General features: G+C 41.8%; 1 protein-coding gene across 1 annotated transcript; it reads right to left on the reverse strand.

The window, feature by feature from the left end:
• Positions 1 to 5419: 5419 nt before the first annotated feature.
• On the reverse strand, positions 5420 to 16015 carry LOC123761210 (uncharacterized). Its single transcript, XM_069339146.1, has 2 exons — positions 15923 to 16015; positions 5420 to 5869 (listed from the first exon to the last, which is right to left on the reverse strand). The coding sequence occupies exons 1-2, from the start codon at positions 16013 to 16015 to the stop codon at positions 5420 to 5422; spliced, it is 543 nt and encodes a 180-aa protein (XP_069195247.1).
• Positions 16016 to 16684: the final 669 nt, after the last annotated feature.

Consider the following 16684-nt stretch of genomic DNA (forward strand, 5'->3'; position numbering starts at 1 on the left):
TTGTTTCTGCCTCGTGCGGGAATCGAACCCGCGCCACAGAATTACGAGTCCTGCGCGCCATCCACCAGGCTACGAGGCCCCAACAACGCTATAAATGCTTCACCTACGTACTACAAATACAAATAATCGCCAACAGAACCTAAACACCTAACCTAACCAATGCGTAAATAGGCACAGCTTGCTAATATATAACAATATTAATTTATATTTGAGAAAATTATTATTCTGAATGAACAACATCTTAAAATTGATGAATGCGTCTTTGGGATCGACCGCTGGATGGAATGGACTCGATCTAAGAATGAGTTGGGTTGATATTCGAACATTCGCATGAACACTGCTTCGCTAACAACCTCTGTTCGAATCGCAACTCCGTAAATGCTTCACCCACGTAGAATATACATAAATAATTAAAAAAACTAAACATCTAACCTAACCTAATAATTTAGGCCTAACAATACACCAATACCCGTTAATTTACATATAAGTTACATATGAAGCTAGGGTAATTATGAGGAGAAAGCACTAAGCCATTTCGACTATATAGCACTTGGAAGCTAATAAATTTATGTTAGGTGAGCCGGTCGGCCGAGCGGACAGCACGCTGGACTTGTGATCCTGTGGTCCCGGGTTCGATCCCAAGCGCCGGCGAGAAACAATGGGCAGAGTTTCTTTCACCCTATGCCCCTGTTACCTAGCAGTAAAATAGGTACCTGGATGTTAGTCAGCTGTCACGGGCTGCTTCCTGGGGGTGGAGGCCTGGTCGAGGACCGGGCCGCGGGGATACTAAAGCCCCGAAATCCTCTCAAGATAACCTCAAGATAGGTAAGGTAAGGCAAAATTTACATATAAATAGATATCGACTTTTAAATTCACAATAAGTTAAGACAAATAAAAGAGGGGGTCGGCGACTGGGTGGAATGATTTATATACAAGATTTAAAAGGCAAATTAACCCATATTATATACTCAAAACAAACAACACTGCGATATACGTACACATATATTGAATGTTTATTTGTTTTAAAATATGATTTAATTGACTTTAATGTTTCTATGTAAATTATTGTGATTTGCGGCAAGCATGTCAGTATTTATATAGATTCATTGTAACCAAAAAATTATACCACTCGTAATAAATTCTAAAAGATATATATATATATATATATATATATATATATATATATATATATATATATATATATATATATATATGTGTATATCACGAAAATAAACACGTGATTAAGAATGTGACAATGTCAGACCACGGAGGAAAAATGAAACAGGAAATTTCCTTAAGTACTTTCGTATATTAAATACATCTTCAGAAGGACCTTCTGAAGATGTATTTAATATACGAAAGTACTTAAGGAAATTTCCTGTTTCATTTTTCCTCCGTGGTCTGACATTGTCATATATATATATATATATATATATATATATATATATATATATATATATATATATATATATATATATATATATATATATATATATATATATATATATAATAGATTCTCTCTGAAACGTATAGACAAGGGTGGTTGTTCCTCTTAACTAATACGTCTTATTATATACGTTTCGGACTCCTCCCCCCTCCCCAACGTGTATATTACAAAGTATTATAAAAACAGCCGCTCATAAATATCCCCGTTTTCCATGAATTGGTAAGGTTAGGTTAGGTTAGGTTAGGTTAGATGGCTTGGGTTCGAACGCTTGTGGATAAGTTAATCCGTTGTATTTTGAACGTCTTAAAATGGACGAATGCGGCCGCAGAGCTAACTAGCCCTAGCCTGAGGATAGGTTGTTGGCTAGCCACTATACTCTCTCCAGTAATTACCCGGCTATAGCGTCCATCCCCATATAACAATAATTATTTTAGTTTGCTATGCCCATTCTACTATTTTTCTCAGAAAATGGGAAATACATCACATGAGATCAAGAGAGAACGAGGTGGGTGACGACTGCATTCTGTTGCTCCCACTTGGGAAAAAAAGAAGTCAAATCGTTTTAGACAGGAGACGTCAGTTAACCCCCGGCTGCCATACAGAGAGGACCACTCCTTGTTGACTTGTATTTGTGTTATAACCGGTGAACTACGCTACTGTGTTCAAATCTCCGGTATTGAACTCTGTTTGGTGTTAACTTCTACGGTGAGGAACTCCGTTACCAATAATTCTGAATGGATACGTGGACATTGAATCTACCCCGCGCCCGTAACAACGCAGCGCCTCGTTAACTCATGCAGGTGAGAGGCCAGTTGTAAACTCAGACCTGCAGTAGTTAGGTATTTGTAAGTAGCTGGTATACGCGAAATAATGGACGCGTAGTAGTCGCGAACTAGACGCGAAGTAGTCGCGAACTAGACGCGAAGTAGCTAGTGTATGTGAACTAATTCGGGTTCAACGGTTTAATAAACATTCATTTACTCGTTGACAACCATCCTACTCACGATATCAATTATCATAACAGTCGAGTTATCGCGGTGATAACAATATATATATATATATATCAGCTCTCATACCTCACTATATCTATATACAAAATCCGTTGATCTGAATGGAAAGGAAATATAATCGCCGTTTTTTGAGCTGAAATATGATGTATTTCCCATTTTCTGAGAAATTAGTAGAATGGGCATAAGAAATGAAAATAGTAATTGTTATATGTGGATGGCCGCTATAGCCGGGTAATTGCTGGAGCCAGCCAACCACCCGTCCTCAGGCCAGGGCTCGTTAGATCTGCGGCCGAATTCATCCATTTTAAGACGCATTCATCAATTTTAAGACGCGTTTATCAATTTTAAGACACATTCATCAATTTTAAGACACATTCATCAATTTTAAGACGCATTCATCAATTTTAAGACGCGTTTATCACTTTTAAGACGCATTCATCCATTTTAAACGCATTCGCCAATTTTAAGACGCATTCATCAATTTTAAGACATCAATTTTTATAACGTATTCACCAATTTTATGACGAATTCACCAATTTTAATACGAATTCATCAATTTTAATACGAATTTATCAATTTTAAGACGCATTCATCAATTTTAACATTGTGTAACAAAATAGGTTTGTTCTCATTTCTATGTTACTATTATACAGAATATTAAAGTTCTAAGTATAATTAGGCGTAGGTTAAATTAGGTTAGACGTTTAGGATTTTATTGGCGCATTTGAAGTACGTGGGTGAAGCATTTACCGCGTTGTGGTTCGAACAGAGGTCGATCGTCAGCGAAGCACTGTTCGAGAAATGCTCGAACGTCATCAGTAGCGAGTCTGGCGTAAACAGTTTTTCAGTCATAAACAAAGGGGGGTTTAACTGGCTGGTTTAACAACGAGCATTTGGCCTTTGTTTATGAGGACGGGCTGCAAACTAGGGATCCAGTTGGGTGTCGACTCTTCTGTGTTCACTTGAACCTAACCAGGACCTGCTGGTTGGTCAACCCGTCCTCGACTCAAGTCCATTACATTCAGCGGTCAACCCCACAGACGCATTCATAAATTTTAACATGCTGTTCATTCAAAACGGGAATTTTCTCAAGTATAAATTAATATTATAATATATTAGCATATTGTGTATATGGGCATATGGGCATATATATATAGGCATAGGTTAGGTTAGGTGTTTAGGTTCTGTTGGCGATTATTTGTATTTGTAGTACGTGGGTGAAGCATTTATAGCGTTGTGATTCGAACAAAATTCGTCAGTGAAACACTTGTTCCGGATATGTTCGAGCGTCAGCAGTTGTGAGTCGTGTGTAAAGCGCTTTTCATTCATAAACAGGGGGTTTGGCGGGTGCATGGAATCACTTTTGGATCTTTGTTTGGAGGACGGGTTGAACCAGGACTGACCTGCTGGTTGGTTCAGTCAGGCTTCGAGGAACCTGCTGGTCGGGTGAACCAGGCTTCAGTGAACCCCCTTGGGACGGTGGTTCATTGACTCCTGTTTTCACGTACATTGTACTCAAAGCGTCCGGCACGATGCAAATCCGCATTTTAATGATTAACATTTTCTTTAAAATAATGTCGAATAAGATCATTAATAATGTTAATATGTTGTCAGGAACTATAATAACAGCGTTAGAAACTTCAATGCATAAAGATAACTCGCGATGATTCACATGGTAGTTTATAAATAATATTACAAATTTCGCAAAGTATTTTAACTATGTAGTGAGGAAATTACTCGGGGGGGGGGGGGGGGACACACTTTGGTCCTAAGGGGGAGGAGGAGGAGCGGGGGGGTTGGGGTTGGAGGAAATACTTATGTACCTGTTTGGAATGAATTAGTGTAACGTTGACAAGACAACAGGTGTAGGCCACAAGCGTGTGGATCTTTTAGCGGAACACACATGTGAGAAATAGCAACATGTGTATGTAGTTATCTTACATATGTGTCTACGCTGGCGTTATGTGTGTGAGTTAAAGGGGGCAGTTACAAGCCTCAAGATGCACCAGCGGTCATTCACATTGAATTGCGAATAAACCATATGACGAAGGGGTGGTGTTTACTGCAAATTAATTATTTTCATATAGATCTTAATGAATGCTATATGTGGGGGGTCGACACTTCCCTGAATCTCTAAACTTTATTAATCGCTCTGATAGTGCAGCTCATCCTCTAAACTAGTACATCGTCCTCATTTTGTACGAGGGCGACATCAGAGCGGCGAGATGTCACCAGCGGAGTACCACAGGGCACTGTACTGGGACCAACCCTGTTTCTGATATATGTAGACGATCTTCCAGAGGGTATAGACTCGTTGCTCTCAATGTTTGCTGATGATGCAAAAATTATGATTGACTATAGAGAGGCGGAACCAAAAAACCAAAGCTCAACCCTCCACAAGCACACCTAGGTGAGTTAACACACACCACTAAACAACTTGTATACATTATATCTTGAGGTTCAAACAGCTGAGCATCGGGAGAAGAAGAAGAAGATCCAGTCGCCATCAGACAGTGTTGAACCCGCCTTCACTCCGATACGCTGTTGTTTATGGCTGCGTTATCTTCCAGTTATTTATTGTCTGCCCCGAGACGCAGTTCTTGAATATAATTTATAAACATTGTAATGTCTTCATATCTGTTTCTTTTAACGTTTAAGATTTTCTCTTTACATGTTCGAATGCGATTTATAATCTTCAGGTTTTTGTTTGAAAATTCACTTCAAAATTTAAATTTAAAAATTTAAATTCACTTCATGATATTTCACTTGATGTTAAGGCTGTTTAAATTAACTCAATAATTGTTTTCATGTCGTGTGGCATTTTTGTTTCGAATTAAGAAAAAAATACGAAAAAAACCGAACACAAAAGATATATATATATATATACGAGCCACGAAGCTAGTTTATCACAAATAATAGATTAAGATATTTAAAGTTGCATAAAAATCTCCACGCTGTCAGATCAGAGGGCGTGTGTGAACCCTGCAGTCGCCAGGGTTGAAGGAAGCCCTTGGTGGAAGCCCTTGGTAGAAGCCCTTGCTGGAGGCTCTTGGTGGACGCCCTTGATGGAAGCTCTTGGTGGAAGCCCTTGGTGGAAGCTCTTGGTGGAAGCCCTTGGTGGAAGCTCTTGGTGGAAGCCCTTGGTGGAAGCCCTTGGTGGAAGCTCTTGGTGGAAGCTCTTGGTGGAAGCCCTTGGTGGAAGCCCCTGTTGGAAACCCTTGCTGGAAGCTCCTGCTGGAAGCCTCTCCTGGAAGCCCCTAATGGAAGCTCCTGTTGGAAACCCTTGCTGGAAGCCCTTGCTGGAAGCCCCTGCTGGAAACCCTTGCTGGAAGCCCTTGCTGGAAGCCCCTGCTGGAAGCTCCTGCTGGAAGCTCCTATTGGAAACCCCTTGCTGGAAGCCCTTGCTGGAAGCCTACACATACTGCGAATACTGAACCAACAAGCAAGGTCTTACTGATGATACTAAAAGCGAACTGAAACCCTGGTCGCTTACTCTCATATACCAGCCCGTCCTCCGAAGGTTTACCCCCAACGTCAAGAAACGGTCGTATTAAAATGCCCTTATCCTAACCCACCAGAGGACCCAAAACAGAAAACGGGACAGTACGTCACTTTGGCCAGCCGCGACCATTTTCAAATACGACGATTTTTGTCGGCCTTAGGTAGAGTGTACGTCAAAATGCGACGTTCTATTAGGAGCTCGGATTGGTTATATAGAGCAATTGATTGGAACCTAAGAACTAATAGAAGCCTTGAAAACCTACGAACGTGGGGATAATTATAATATTTGGGGAGAGATAGGAGTAGGTAAAGTATTGGAGGTGGGTTGTATTATGCAGGGCATCTGCTACTTTATTGATACCATGAGCTACTTTATTGATACCATGAGCCACCTTATTCATACCCCCAAGGTGAACCTATACTAATCTCTCCACGACAATTGTCTTACTTCCCATTGTACCTATTTACTGCCTGGTGAACATAGGCCATTAAGTGAAAGGAAACAGTGCCCAGCCACTTCTGTCCTACCCGGAATTCCGGATTGCAAGTCGAGAACGACCCCTCAACCAATTGCACTACCGAGACCCCCTAATTATATATATGGGTAATCCCACACTAATGCTCTGACTGGTACTCAGCCTCTCTTAACTGATCGCTTTCATTAACTGTAGGATGTCGGAAGCTCCATCAAGATGTCGAGAGAGACTGGTGGTGGTGGTGGAAGGGGGCCCTAAACCGGGGCCCAGACGTGACAAGACTTTTACCTCATTTCCATCATTCATTTTGGTATTACAGCCTTCAAGTCTTTTTCATTGTTTTAAGCTACAATAATAAGACAGGTGCGGTTATGAGCTGCTTCTGTAGCTTGATTGATGAGGGATATTAGCTGTGGTTGATTCGAATTGGTGTGAATTTGTATACTGGTCCACGAAGAGCTCCAGCATCAAGAGAGGGGCGAGAAAATTAATAATAAAAAAAGGGACCTAAAGAGGGACCATGAAACTATTTTCATGTAACCTCTTTAGGTCCTTAGCGGTGACGGTGATGAATTGCATCTCGTTAATTGACGCTACTGTCCCAGAAGCTTGTAATATTATGGACAATGTCTGCAAAAAGTGGAGTGACTTGGTCATTTGTCTCAAATTTACTCTTGTGTGAGTAAATGGAGCGTGGAGTGGGCCTTGGGAGTCCCAGAACGTTGTTGTTGTTATAGATTCAGCTACTCAGAACAAAAAGTTCCAAGTAGCACGGGCTATGGTGAGCCCCGTAATCCCTGAACGTCTCCTGCAGCTTGTATATACCCCCTACAGAAGAAGGAATATATATATATATATATATATATATATATATATATATATATATATATATAATATATATATATGTATACAGAGAAGTGTATCCCGCTTCTCGGTGTATATACACCGTGAGTTTACTAATGCAATAAAAGTAAATAAGTGTGACCTCAGCCTCACACAAACGTGGAGGGTCCAAGGTTCGAGTCTCCTAGAACCCAGATGAATGGAATTTACTAATAGACTATGTTCAGAACGGAAGTCTTCCTGCTGGCTGGTCAGTACAATGTATTGTGAGGACCAAAATAATAACCTTCCATACTGTAGGTTGGATCCATGTTAAGCTCAGCACGAAAAACCACTCAGAACGTAGAGGTTCCTCCACCAATAGACGAAAGACAGGATCTCTTAAACCTTCCTCAAGTTAAGGGACCTAAATCCATTCATTCCATATAGACGTCGTCCCTTCACCTATTATGTTCTTTTTATGAAAGGTACTTTGCAGGTTAGTATGGTAGCGAGGTACCAGATATTGCTTCACTATATGTACCTATAACGTATTTAACTAATAATTGTCTCTGTAACAAACCCAAGCAGCTACTCTAAAGATAGTGTTAAATCCCTTGTTTTAACAATATATTTGGGTTGAGGTTTGGTAGATATTTTTAAATAAGGTATTATATATATATATATATATATATATATATATATATATATATATATATATATATATATATATATATATATATATATATATATATTATTTGATTACCCATAACCTGAGCGACTATGGTGGGCGACGGAATACCAATACGGACTTCCAAAAAGACCAGAAAGAGAGAGAGAGAGAGAGGGGAAAAAAAGAAGAGTTAACTCTTACATTCCTGATTATTTAACAAAGGGCTCTTTCCCCCTTTCTCCAGGAAGATATTCTCCCCCAAGTATACTACAAGAGGATTCAACACTATGTTAGTCTACAGGAGCCTTCGACACTACATCACCACACCCCTGAAACCTCTCGTAATACTCTCTCAATATACTTGCAACCTGACGTCTAGGCTGATATAATCCAGTAGGCTCCAGTAGGATACAATAGCAGTCCTAATACGAGCTCCACTACAGGGTCCACCAGCTCCACTAAAGGCTTCATTGCTCCAACAGGTATTTAGTCTGCTCACTATAAAAAAAAATGATGTTTCCTGTCCACACCAAGAGTTTATCTGCTCTGCAAGGAGCCATATGTATGCTTATTCAGGGTTATATTCACTCTGACAGGTTTCCTGCTTGCTTCAGCGAGGCCCTCACTTGCTACACTTAAATCTTACTCGCTACACTCAGTCTCACTCGATACACTTAACCTCACTCGATACACTTAACCTCACTCGCTACACTTAAGTTACTTATTGTTTCACCATAGTGGGGGGAGGGGTTGCTGGTTCACTATGGGAGGTTTAGCTGCTCCACCATGGGAGGGAGGGAGGGAGGGAGGGGCTGGTGCAGGCGAGGAGTCACAATAACGTGGCTAAAGTATGTTGACCAGACCACACACTAGAAGGTGAAGGGACGACGACGTTTCGGTCGTCGTCCCTTCACCTTCTAGTGTGTGGTCTGGTCACCGAAGGGGCTGGTGTTTACTGCCTCAAGAAATATATTGTTTATAATACCAAAACTCAATATATTCGTATTCGTTTCATAAAGAATGCATCAGAGATATATATATATATATATATATTCCAAATTTCCTAGCCGTAATCCTGTTCAATTTTGGCATCCTTTGTCCCAGGACAACATTTTCACCAATTATTCCAATTCATCTCCACCATTCCTATTTCATTTCCTCTCCTAACCTGACATCTATACCCATTTAGATGGGTATAGTCTCCGTGGTGTAGTGGTAAGACACTCGCCTGGCGTTCCGCGAGCGCTATGTCATGGGTTCGTATCCTGGCCGGGGAGGATTTACTGGGAGCAATTCCTTAACTCTAGCCTCTGTTTAACGCAACAGTAAAATGTGTACTTGGATGATAAAACGATTCTTCGCGGCGGGGATCGTATTCCAGGGACCATAGGATTAAGGACTTGCCCGAAACGCTACGCGTACTAGTGGCTGTACAAGAATGTAACAACTCTTGTATATATCTCAAAAAAAAAAAAAAAAAAAATTCATCCCATTCTTTTGTTCTCGACATCGCGAAGCATCTCTGTCAACGGTTCGCATCTTCACGTCACCGCAGTATCCTCTCCCGTCTCGGGAACTGTCTCCTTCCGTCTCTCGTGCGTAGGCTGATATACCGTCTAAACATTAGATGGCATGTCGTCAAAATACGGCGTTTTTATTAACGAAAACTTATTAGCGGCTCGCGAAATTGACATACTGCCCCGTTTTCTGTTTTGGGTCCTCTGGTTTGGTTAGGATAAAGGGGGGTACGTTAGTAGGACAGTTTCTTGACGTTGGGGAAAACCTCAGGAGGACAGACTGCTTCATCAACCTCGCCCCCCCCGCCCCCCCCCGCCCCCCCCGCCCCCCCGCCCCCCCCCGCCCCCCCGCCCCCCCCCGCCCCCCCCGCCCCCCCCCTTCTGTCCCCGTCAATCTTGACCTACTTAAGATGATGCTAAGCTTATAATTGTCCATTAATATTTGAAAGAAGTGAACTTTATCGTTCTCTTCCTCTGATTGCATGAGTTATTTTTTTGTTATTCATTTTGCTCCTGGTTCCCCCCCCCCCTTGTTGTAATTGTTGTGTTTGCTCGTTACCGTGATGGGTGGTTGGTAACGGTAATAGAGTTTATATATTATGTTATATGATTATATTACAATAATACAATACTTATTGTATGAAATACTTGTGCGGGCGATGAGTCACAATAACGTGGCTAAAGTAAGTTGACCAGACCACATACTAGAATGTGAAGGGACGACGACGACGTTTCGGTCCGTCCTGGACCATTCTCAAGTCGATTGTCACAATCGACTTGAGAATGGTCCAGGACGGACCGAAACGTCGTCGTCCCTTCACCTTCTAGTGTGTGGTCTGGTCAATATATAAAATACTTATTGCTCCTGTTGCTGTTTTGTAATTGTGGTGAACAAAAAGCCTCTGTTGTTTAGGATGTTCTTCATTCACGATAATTGCTCTTAATTATGTTGTTCATTCACGATAATTGCTCTTAATTATGTTGTTCATTCACGATAATTGCTCTTAATTATGTTGTTCATTCACGATAATTGCTCTTAATTATGTTGTTCATTCACGATAATTGCTCTTAATTATGTTGTTCATTCACGATAATTGCTCTTAATTATGTTGTTCATTCACGATAATTGCTCTTAATTATGAGACTGATTAATAAAAGGTTTCCGCGACTATGTTCAATACTCGTTCAAAGCAGTTTTTGTTTGTTATGTCTCGTTGTGATGATTGGCTCATTACATCTTAACGATGTTCATCCTTTCTGGACTTGATCAAAATTACCCTTGGACTTTTAATTAAAACTACTTTATTCTGTGATCCATTAGTTTCAGGTCACTTTATGAAGTGTTCAGTACTCTCTGTCACCGACATGCAGATGAACATGTTCAGTACGAGTTGAGGTAATTCGGAATATGGACTTTTTGTGCCATCGTTACTATGCAGTCACTGTACCAACTGGACTTGTTAAGGCTGAAGTAGACTCGCTTTTTTTGGGGGAAAAGCAAATCTGAGATCTGTCTACTGAGATCTGTCTACTGAGATCTATCGACTGAGATCTGTCTACTGAGATCTGTCTACTGAGATCTATCTACTGAGATCTATCTACTGAGATCTATCTACTGAGATCTGTCTACTGAGATCTGTCTACTGAGATCTACCTACTGAGATCTCTCTACTGAGATCTATCTACTGAGATCTGTCTACTGAGATCTATCCACTGAGATCTATCTACTGACATCTATCCTCCCACCCCACTAATTTCTGTTTATAACCGGTCGGCCGAGCGGACAGCACGCTGGACTTGTGATCCAGTGGTCCCGGGTTCGATCCCAGGTGCCGGCGAGAAACAATGGACAGAGTTTCTTTCACCCTATGCCCCCGTTACCTAGCAGTAAAATAGGTACCTGGGTGTTAGTCAGCTGTCACGGGCTGCTTCCTGGGGGTGGAGGCCTGGTCGAGGACCGGGCCGCGGGGACACTAAAACCCCGAAATCATCTCAAGATAACCTCAAGATAGCAAGTCATTGAGAGATTGCGTACGCGTTAAGGAGCGAGATACGCATTATGGGTAATATGTGTGCGTAATTATATATATATTGAGTTGAAGATTTGTTTTCACTTATCTTATCTTATCTCTTTTCTTATATCTTTTTCTTTTCACTCTTTTCTTTCTTTTTTCTTACAGCCCAAAGTTTGGGGCTTGATTTACACGTCATAGTGGCTTGGGTTCGCGCACTTTAAAACCCACTCTGACTGGTCGATAAGTTACAAGTGCCTTGGCCGAGTGCCTGGCCGAGTGCCTGGCCACGAGGACAGGAGAGTGCCCAAACGCTCCGGCCTTTCATTAAGGAATAACCAAGAATTATGGCAGAGTCTCACGGAACTTCACCTTTGTAAAACTCGACACTGTTTACCTAAGTCTTCCATTCACGTATGTTTATGTATTGTATTATGATGTATTATGTATTATCATCGGTGTTCATGTATGGCTTTCACTTGTTTATAGATCCTCTATGTTGGCTAAATTTGTGGCTGTATTTTCCCTTCCATGTATTACCGCATGTATCAACACTGTGTGTGTCATGTATTACTCACTACCCCCAGTCTATGTATCTCTTGTGCATTGTCGTTCATGTATCACCTAGTTGTACTCACCCTAGTTGTGCTCACCCTAGTTGTGCTTGCAGGGGGTTGAGCTCTGGCTCATTGGTCCCCGCCTCTTTATGTGGTGTTTGAGAGTTCAGAGGGGAGCAGGAGGCGTTTAAGTAATCATAAGAGCTCTTGTTGTCTTACTTAGCTCTGTACTCTGTGTCTCCCCTTTACTTTCCTCAGTAACGGGGCGGTCACTCTCACTATTCCTTCCCCTCTCGACCCCAGGGATAATGATCAGGGGGGGGGGGGGAGGGGGGGTAAGGGGGGGGGGACCATTTAGCAATCAATCAAATTAATCTCTAATTAAATTTTCACCGTCGTGGTCTTACTGTCATGATGGTATTTAACCTGTCAGGGAGAAACAGGGTGTACTGCAGTCTCTCTCCCTCTCCTCTCCCTCTCCTCTCCCTCTCCCTCTCCTCTCCCCTCTCCCCTCTCCTCTCTCTCCCCCCCTCTTCTCTCTCCCCCTCTTCTCTCTCCCTTTCCCTCCTCTCCCTCTCCCTCTCCTCTCCCTCTCCTCTCCCCTCTCCCCTCTCCTCTCTCTCCCCCCCCTCTTCTCTCTCCCCCTCTTCTCTCTCCCTTTCCCTCCTCTCCCTCTCCCTCCTCTCCCTCTGCCTCTCCTTCCTCTTTCCCCCCTCTCGCTGAACGGTCTCGCTTCATGCAGGTCGGTGTTCAATCCCCGACCGTCCAGGTGGTTGGGCACCATATGCCTTTCCTCCGTCCCATCCCAAATCCTTATCCTGACCCTTTCCAAGTGCCTTATAGCCATAATGGCTTGACAGTGTCTCCTGATAATTCCCTTCCCCCTCTCTCTCTTCTTCTCCTCTGTATCCCTCTCTCTCTCTAACGGCAACGAAGCATAAAAAGGAGAATAGGGACCATAGTTTAATAGAATGGTCTCTCACCGGTATGACTGCTGCCGCACGATGGAGGACGCGGGCAGTGTTCACTACCAAACGTTAGCCAATTCTCTAAGCGTCGGCTCGTGAAGATCCCTACGAGAGAGAGAGAGAGAGAGAGAGAGAGAGAGAGAGAGAGAGAGAGAGAGAGAGAGAGAGAGAGAGAGATTCATAAAACACAATTCGCTAATAACACAAACATGTTAATTTGTATGGTAATATAAATATATATATATATATCTATATATATATATATATATATCTATATATATATATATATATATATATATATATATATATATATATATATATATATATATATATATATAATATATCCGTATAAAAAACCAAAGGCAAAGTTTAAATTACCAAATAATTAGAAAATGTAAAATCAATCGCCAATCAAGATATAATAACGGAAATTAAAGCAAAACGCCAATAATGGCTACTAGTTCGTTATCTATGTAACAGACCTCGTTTAATGACTTCAGCGAGAGCAAAATGGACACAGTCAGTAACGAGCTCGTTACTAGAGAGTTGACAATGGCAATGCTTTGAAGAATGAGATACTTACGAGAACGAACACCTACACACACCAATTCGAGACAGTTTCATATAAGACGATTCGTGTTCACTATTGTGAGGTGCGGGATGTTCAGAGAGCGTGGATATACCTTATATATATATATATATATATATATATATATATATATATATATATGTCGTACCTAGTAGCCAGAACTCACTTCTCAGCCTACTATTCAAGGCCCGATTTGCCTAATAAGCCAAGTTTTCCTGAATTAATATATTTACTATAATTTTTTTCTTATGAAATGATAAAGCAACCCTTTTCTCTATGTATGAGGTAATTTTTTTTTTATTGGAGTTAAAATTAACGTAGATATATGACCGAACCTAACCAACCCTACCTAACCTAACCTAACCTAACCTAACCTAACCTATATTTATCGGTAAGGTTAGGTAGCCAAAAAAAGCTAGGTTAGGTTAGGTTAGGTAGGTTAGGTAGACGAAAAAACATTAATTCATGAAAACTTGGCTTATTAGGCAAATCGGGCCTTGAATAGTAGGCTGAGAAGTGCGTTCTGGCTATTAGGTACGACATATATATATATATATATGTCGTACCTAGTAGCCAGAACGCACTTCTCAGCCTACTTTGCAAGGCCCAATTTGCCTAATAAGCCAAGTTTTCATGAATTAATTGTTTTTCGGCTACCTAACCTACCTAACCTAACCAAACCTAACTTTTTCGGGTACCTAACCTAACCTAACCTAACCTATAAAGATAGGTTAGGTTAGGTTAGGTAGGGTTGGTTAGGTTCGGACATATATCTACGTTAACTTTAACTCCAATAAAATAAAATTGACCTCATACATAATGAAATGGGTAGCTTTATCATTTCATAAGAAAAAAATTAGAGAAATATATTAATTCAGGAAAACTTGGCTTATTAGGCAAATCGGGCCTTGCATAGTAGGCTGAGAAGTGCGTTCTGGCTATTAGGTACGACATATATATATATATAATATGTATATATGTATATATATATATATATATATACTTTACATAATTGATGTGCAAGCAAGCTACTTGGGATCAAAGGTGAGGGGAGTGTGTGCGAATTATCGGCTCCGCTGTGCACATGTTCAAGAATACTCCGACGACAACTCAATATTTTCCACAACCCTCGTGATATTATGAGGCTTGAGGGAGAGAGAGAGAGAGAGGCGGGGGAGAGAGAGGCGGTGAAGGATGCTGGCTGGTGGGAGAGAGGGAGAGAGAGAGGGATAGAGAGGGAGAGGGAGAGAGGAGGAGGACCGGTGTTAGCAAGCCTCGTGACAACATCTCAATTACTGGTAATGGATGAGCTGAGCACTTTGGTACCCACCCTCACCTTGTGCCTTCTCTCTCTCTCTCTCTCTCTCTCTCTCTCTCTCTCTCTCTCTTTCTGAGGTAGGTACTCACCCTGAATGTATGCAAGGATGATGAGAATGTGTGGTAGGATGGTGAGAATGATTGCGCAGTAGGATGGTGACGAAGAACGTGGTGAGAATGTAAATTTGAAATGAATATCTCTTAGGCATCCAGTCCATCATTCCTAATAGGCACGAAATGTCCTACGAACACGCACAGCCCATCGTGCGTGTACTACGCCAGCCGCCCCCACGAATACAGCTATCATTCAAGCGGTGTTGTATCCACTCATACAACCTCATCTGGGGTGTTGTATCCACTCATACAACCTCACCTGGGGTGTTGTATTCATTCATACATCACCTGGGTGTTGTATTCACTCATACAACCTCACCTGGGGTGTTGTATTCACTCATACAACCTCACCTGGGGTGTTGTATCCACTCATACAACCTCATCTGGGGTGTTGTATTCATTCATACATCACCTGGGTGTTGTATCCACTCATACAACCTCAGCTGGGTGTTGTATCCAATCATACAACATCAACTGGCTTGATTCGGTGTTGGGTTGACCGCCTGTCAGCCTACGAGAAGATATCAAGATATCAAGCATATAATATACTGACCAACCAGCAAGTATACTTTCGTCCTAATCACAGTCCATGACTCAAGTATACTCTCGGTGTATTACATACACCGATCAACGGTGTATATTATCCTATGCTATGCTATAACCTCAGCTTTATATAGATCTGTTTTTATTAGCATAAACACTGAGGAAGGGAAGGTTGGGCGGGAGTTTTCCTGGATCGCGTTTCCACTTGCGTATATAAGCGTAAAGAAACGCCCCACCTCGGCCGTAGAGGCGTTAGCGAGTGCGTTAGCGAGTGCGTTAGCGCTGGGCCTTGAAGACCCCTCTGTTGGGCTCACGGGCTAAGTGATTAATGAGTTACATTTAGCGGTTTAAGTGAGATCGAGGAGGCATCACTGACCCGTATGGAGAGGCGGGAAGCAATGGTGTGGATGGTGCTAGTGGTGATGGTGATGATGGTGGTGTCCACCCTAATCAGGTTTCCTTTCACCATCAGCGGTTCTCCTCGCCGATTCATTCCCTCTGCTACACACCCAGTGATTGGCTAGGCCCCGCTGTAGGCCCAGCCAATCACGATAGGTGATCCGGCATGCCATGGACAAGGCAATTAATCTAAGTGTACAAAATTAACTTTAGCCTTCCAATACTTGTATTGGTCCAGGGAGATAATAGAGACCAAAATAGACGAATATCTATTAACTGTTATCTGACCAGGATTCTGGCATTGGTGGTTTGGGTCAACCAGGCTGTTAGACTCACCTGCTCGCAACCTGACACTTGAATCGTGGTTGATCAGTTAGCCTTCGGGGGTGTTCAGCAGGTTCTCTCTAGAACACCAACGAGACGTCAACAAGTTCTCTCTAGAACACAAACGAGACGTCAGCAAGTTCTCTCTAGAACACGAAACATCAACAAGTTCTCTCTAGAACACGAAACGTCAACAAGTTCTCTCTAGAACACGAAACGTCAACAAGTTCTCTCTAGAACACCAACGAGACGTCAGCTAGCTGTTCCCTATAACACCTTTTCACTTACACTAACAGACAAGTAGAGTTTAAACACAATAAACAGCAAGTTACTTTTAATCTCCTTTACGAGGTCTTAAATCACAACGGGACCCCACTCTTGCCTCGCATCGTCTGGGGTTATGTCTTGAAGAAAG

This window comes from Procambarus clarkii, chromosome 41 (assembly GCF_040958095.1).
Source record: "Procambarus clarkii isolate CNS0578487 chromosome 41, FALCON_Pclarkii_2.0, whole genome shotgun sequence".
In the NCBI taxonomy this organism is placed as follows: domain Eukaryota; kingdom Metazoa; phylum Arthropoda; class Malacostraca; order Decapoda; family Cambaridae; genus Procambarus; species Procambarus clarkii.

Coding starts and splice junctions, on each gene's coding strand:
- LOC123761210 (XM_069339146.1), bottom strand. CDS start 16,015: ATGGTGAAAGGAAACCTGATTAGGGTGGACACCACCATCATCACCATC. Junction 5,870..15,922: donor CTTCCCGCCTCTCCATACGG/GTCAGTGATGCC, acceptor CAGTATGTGTAG/GCTTCCAGCAAGGGCTTCCA.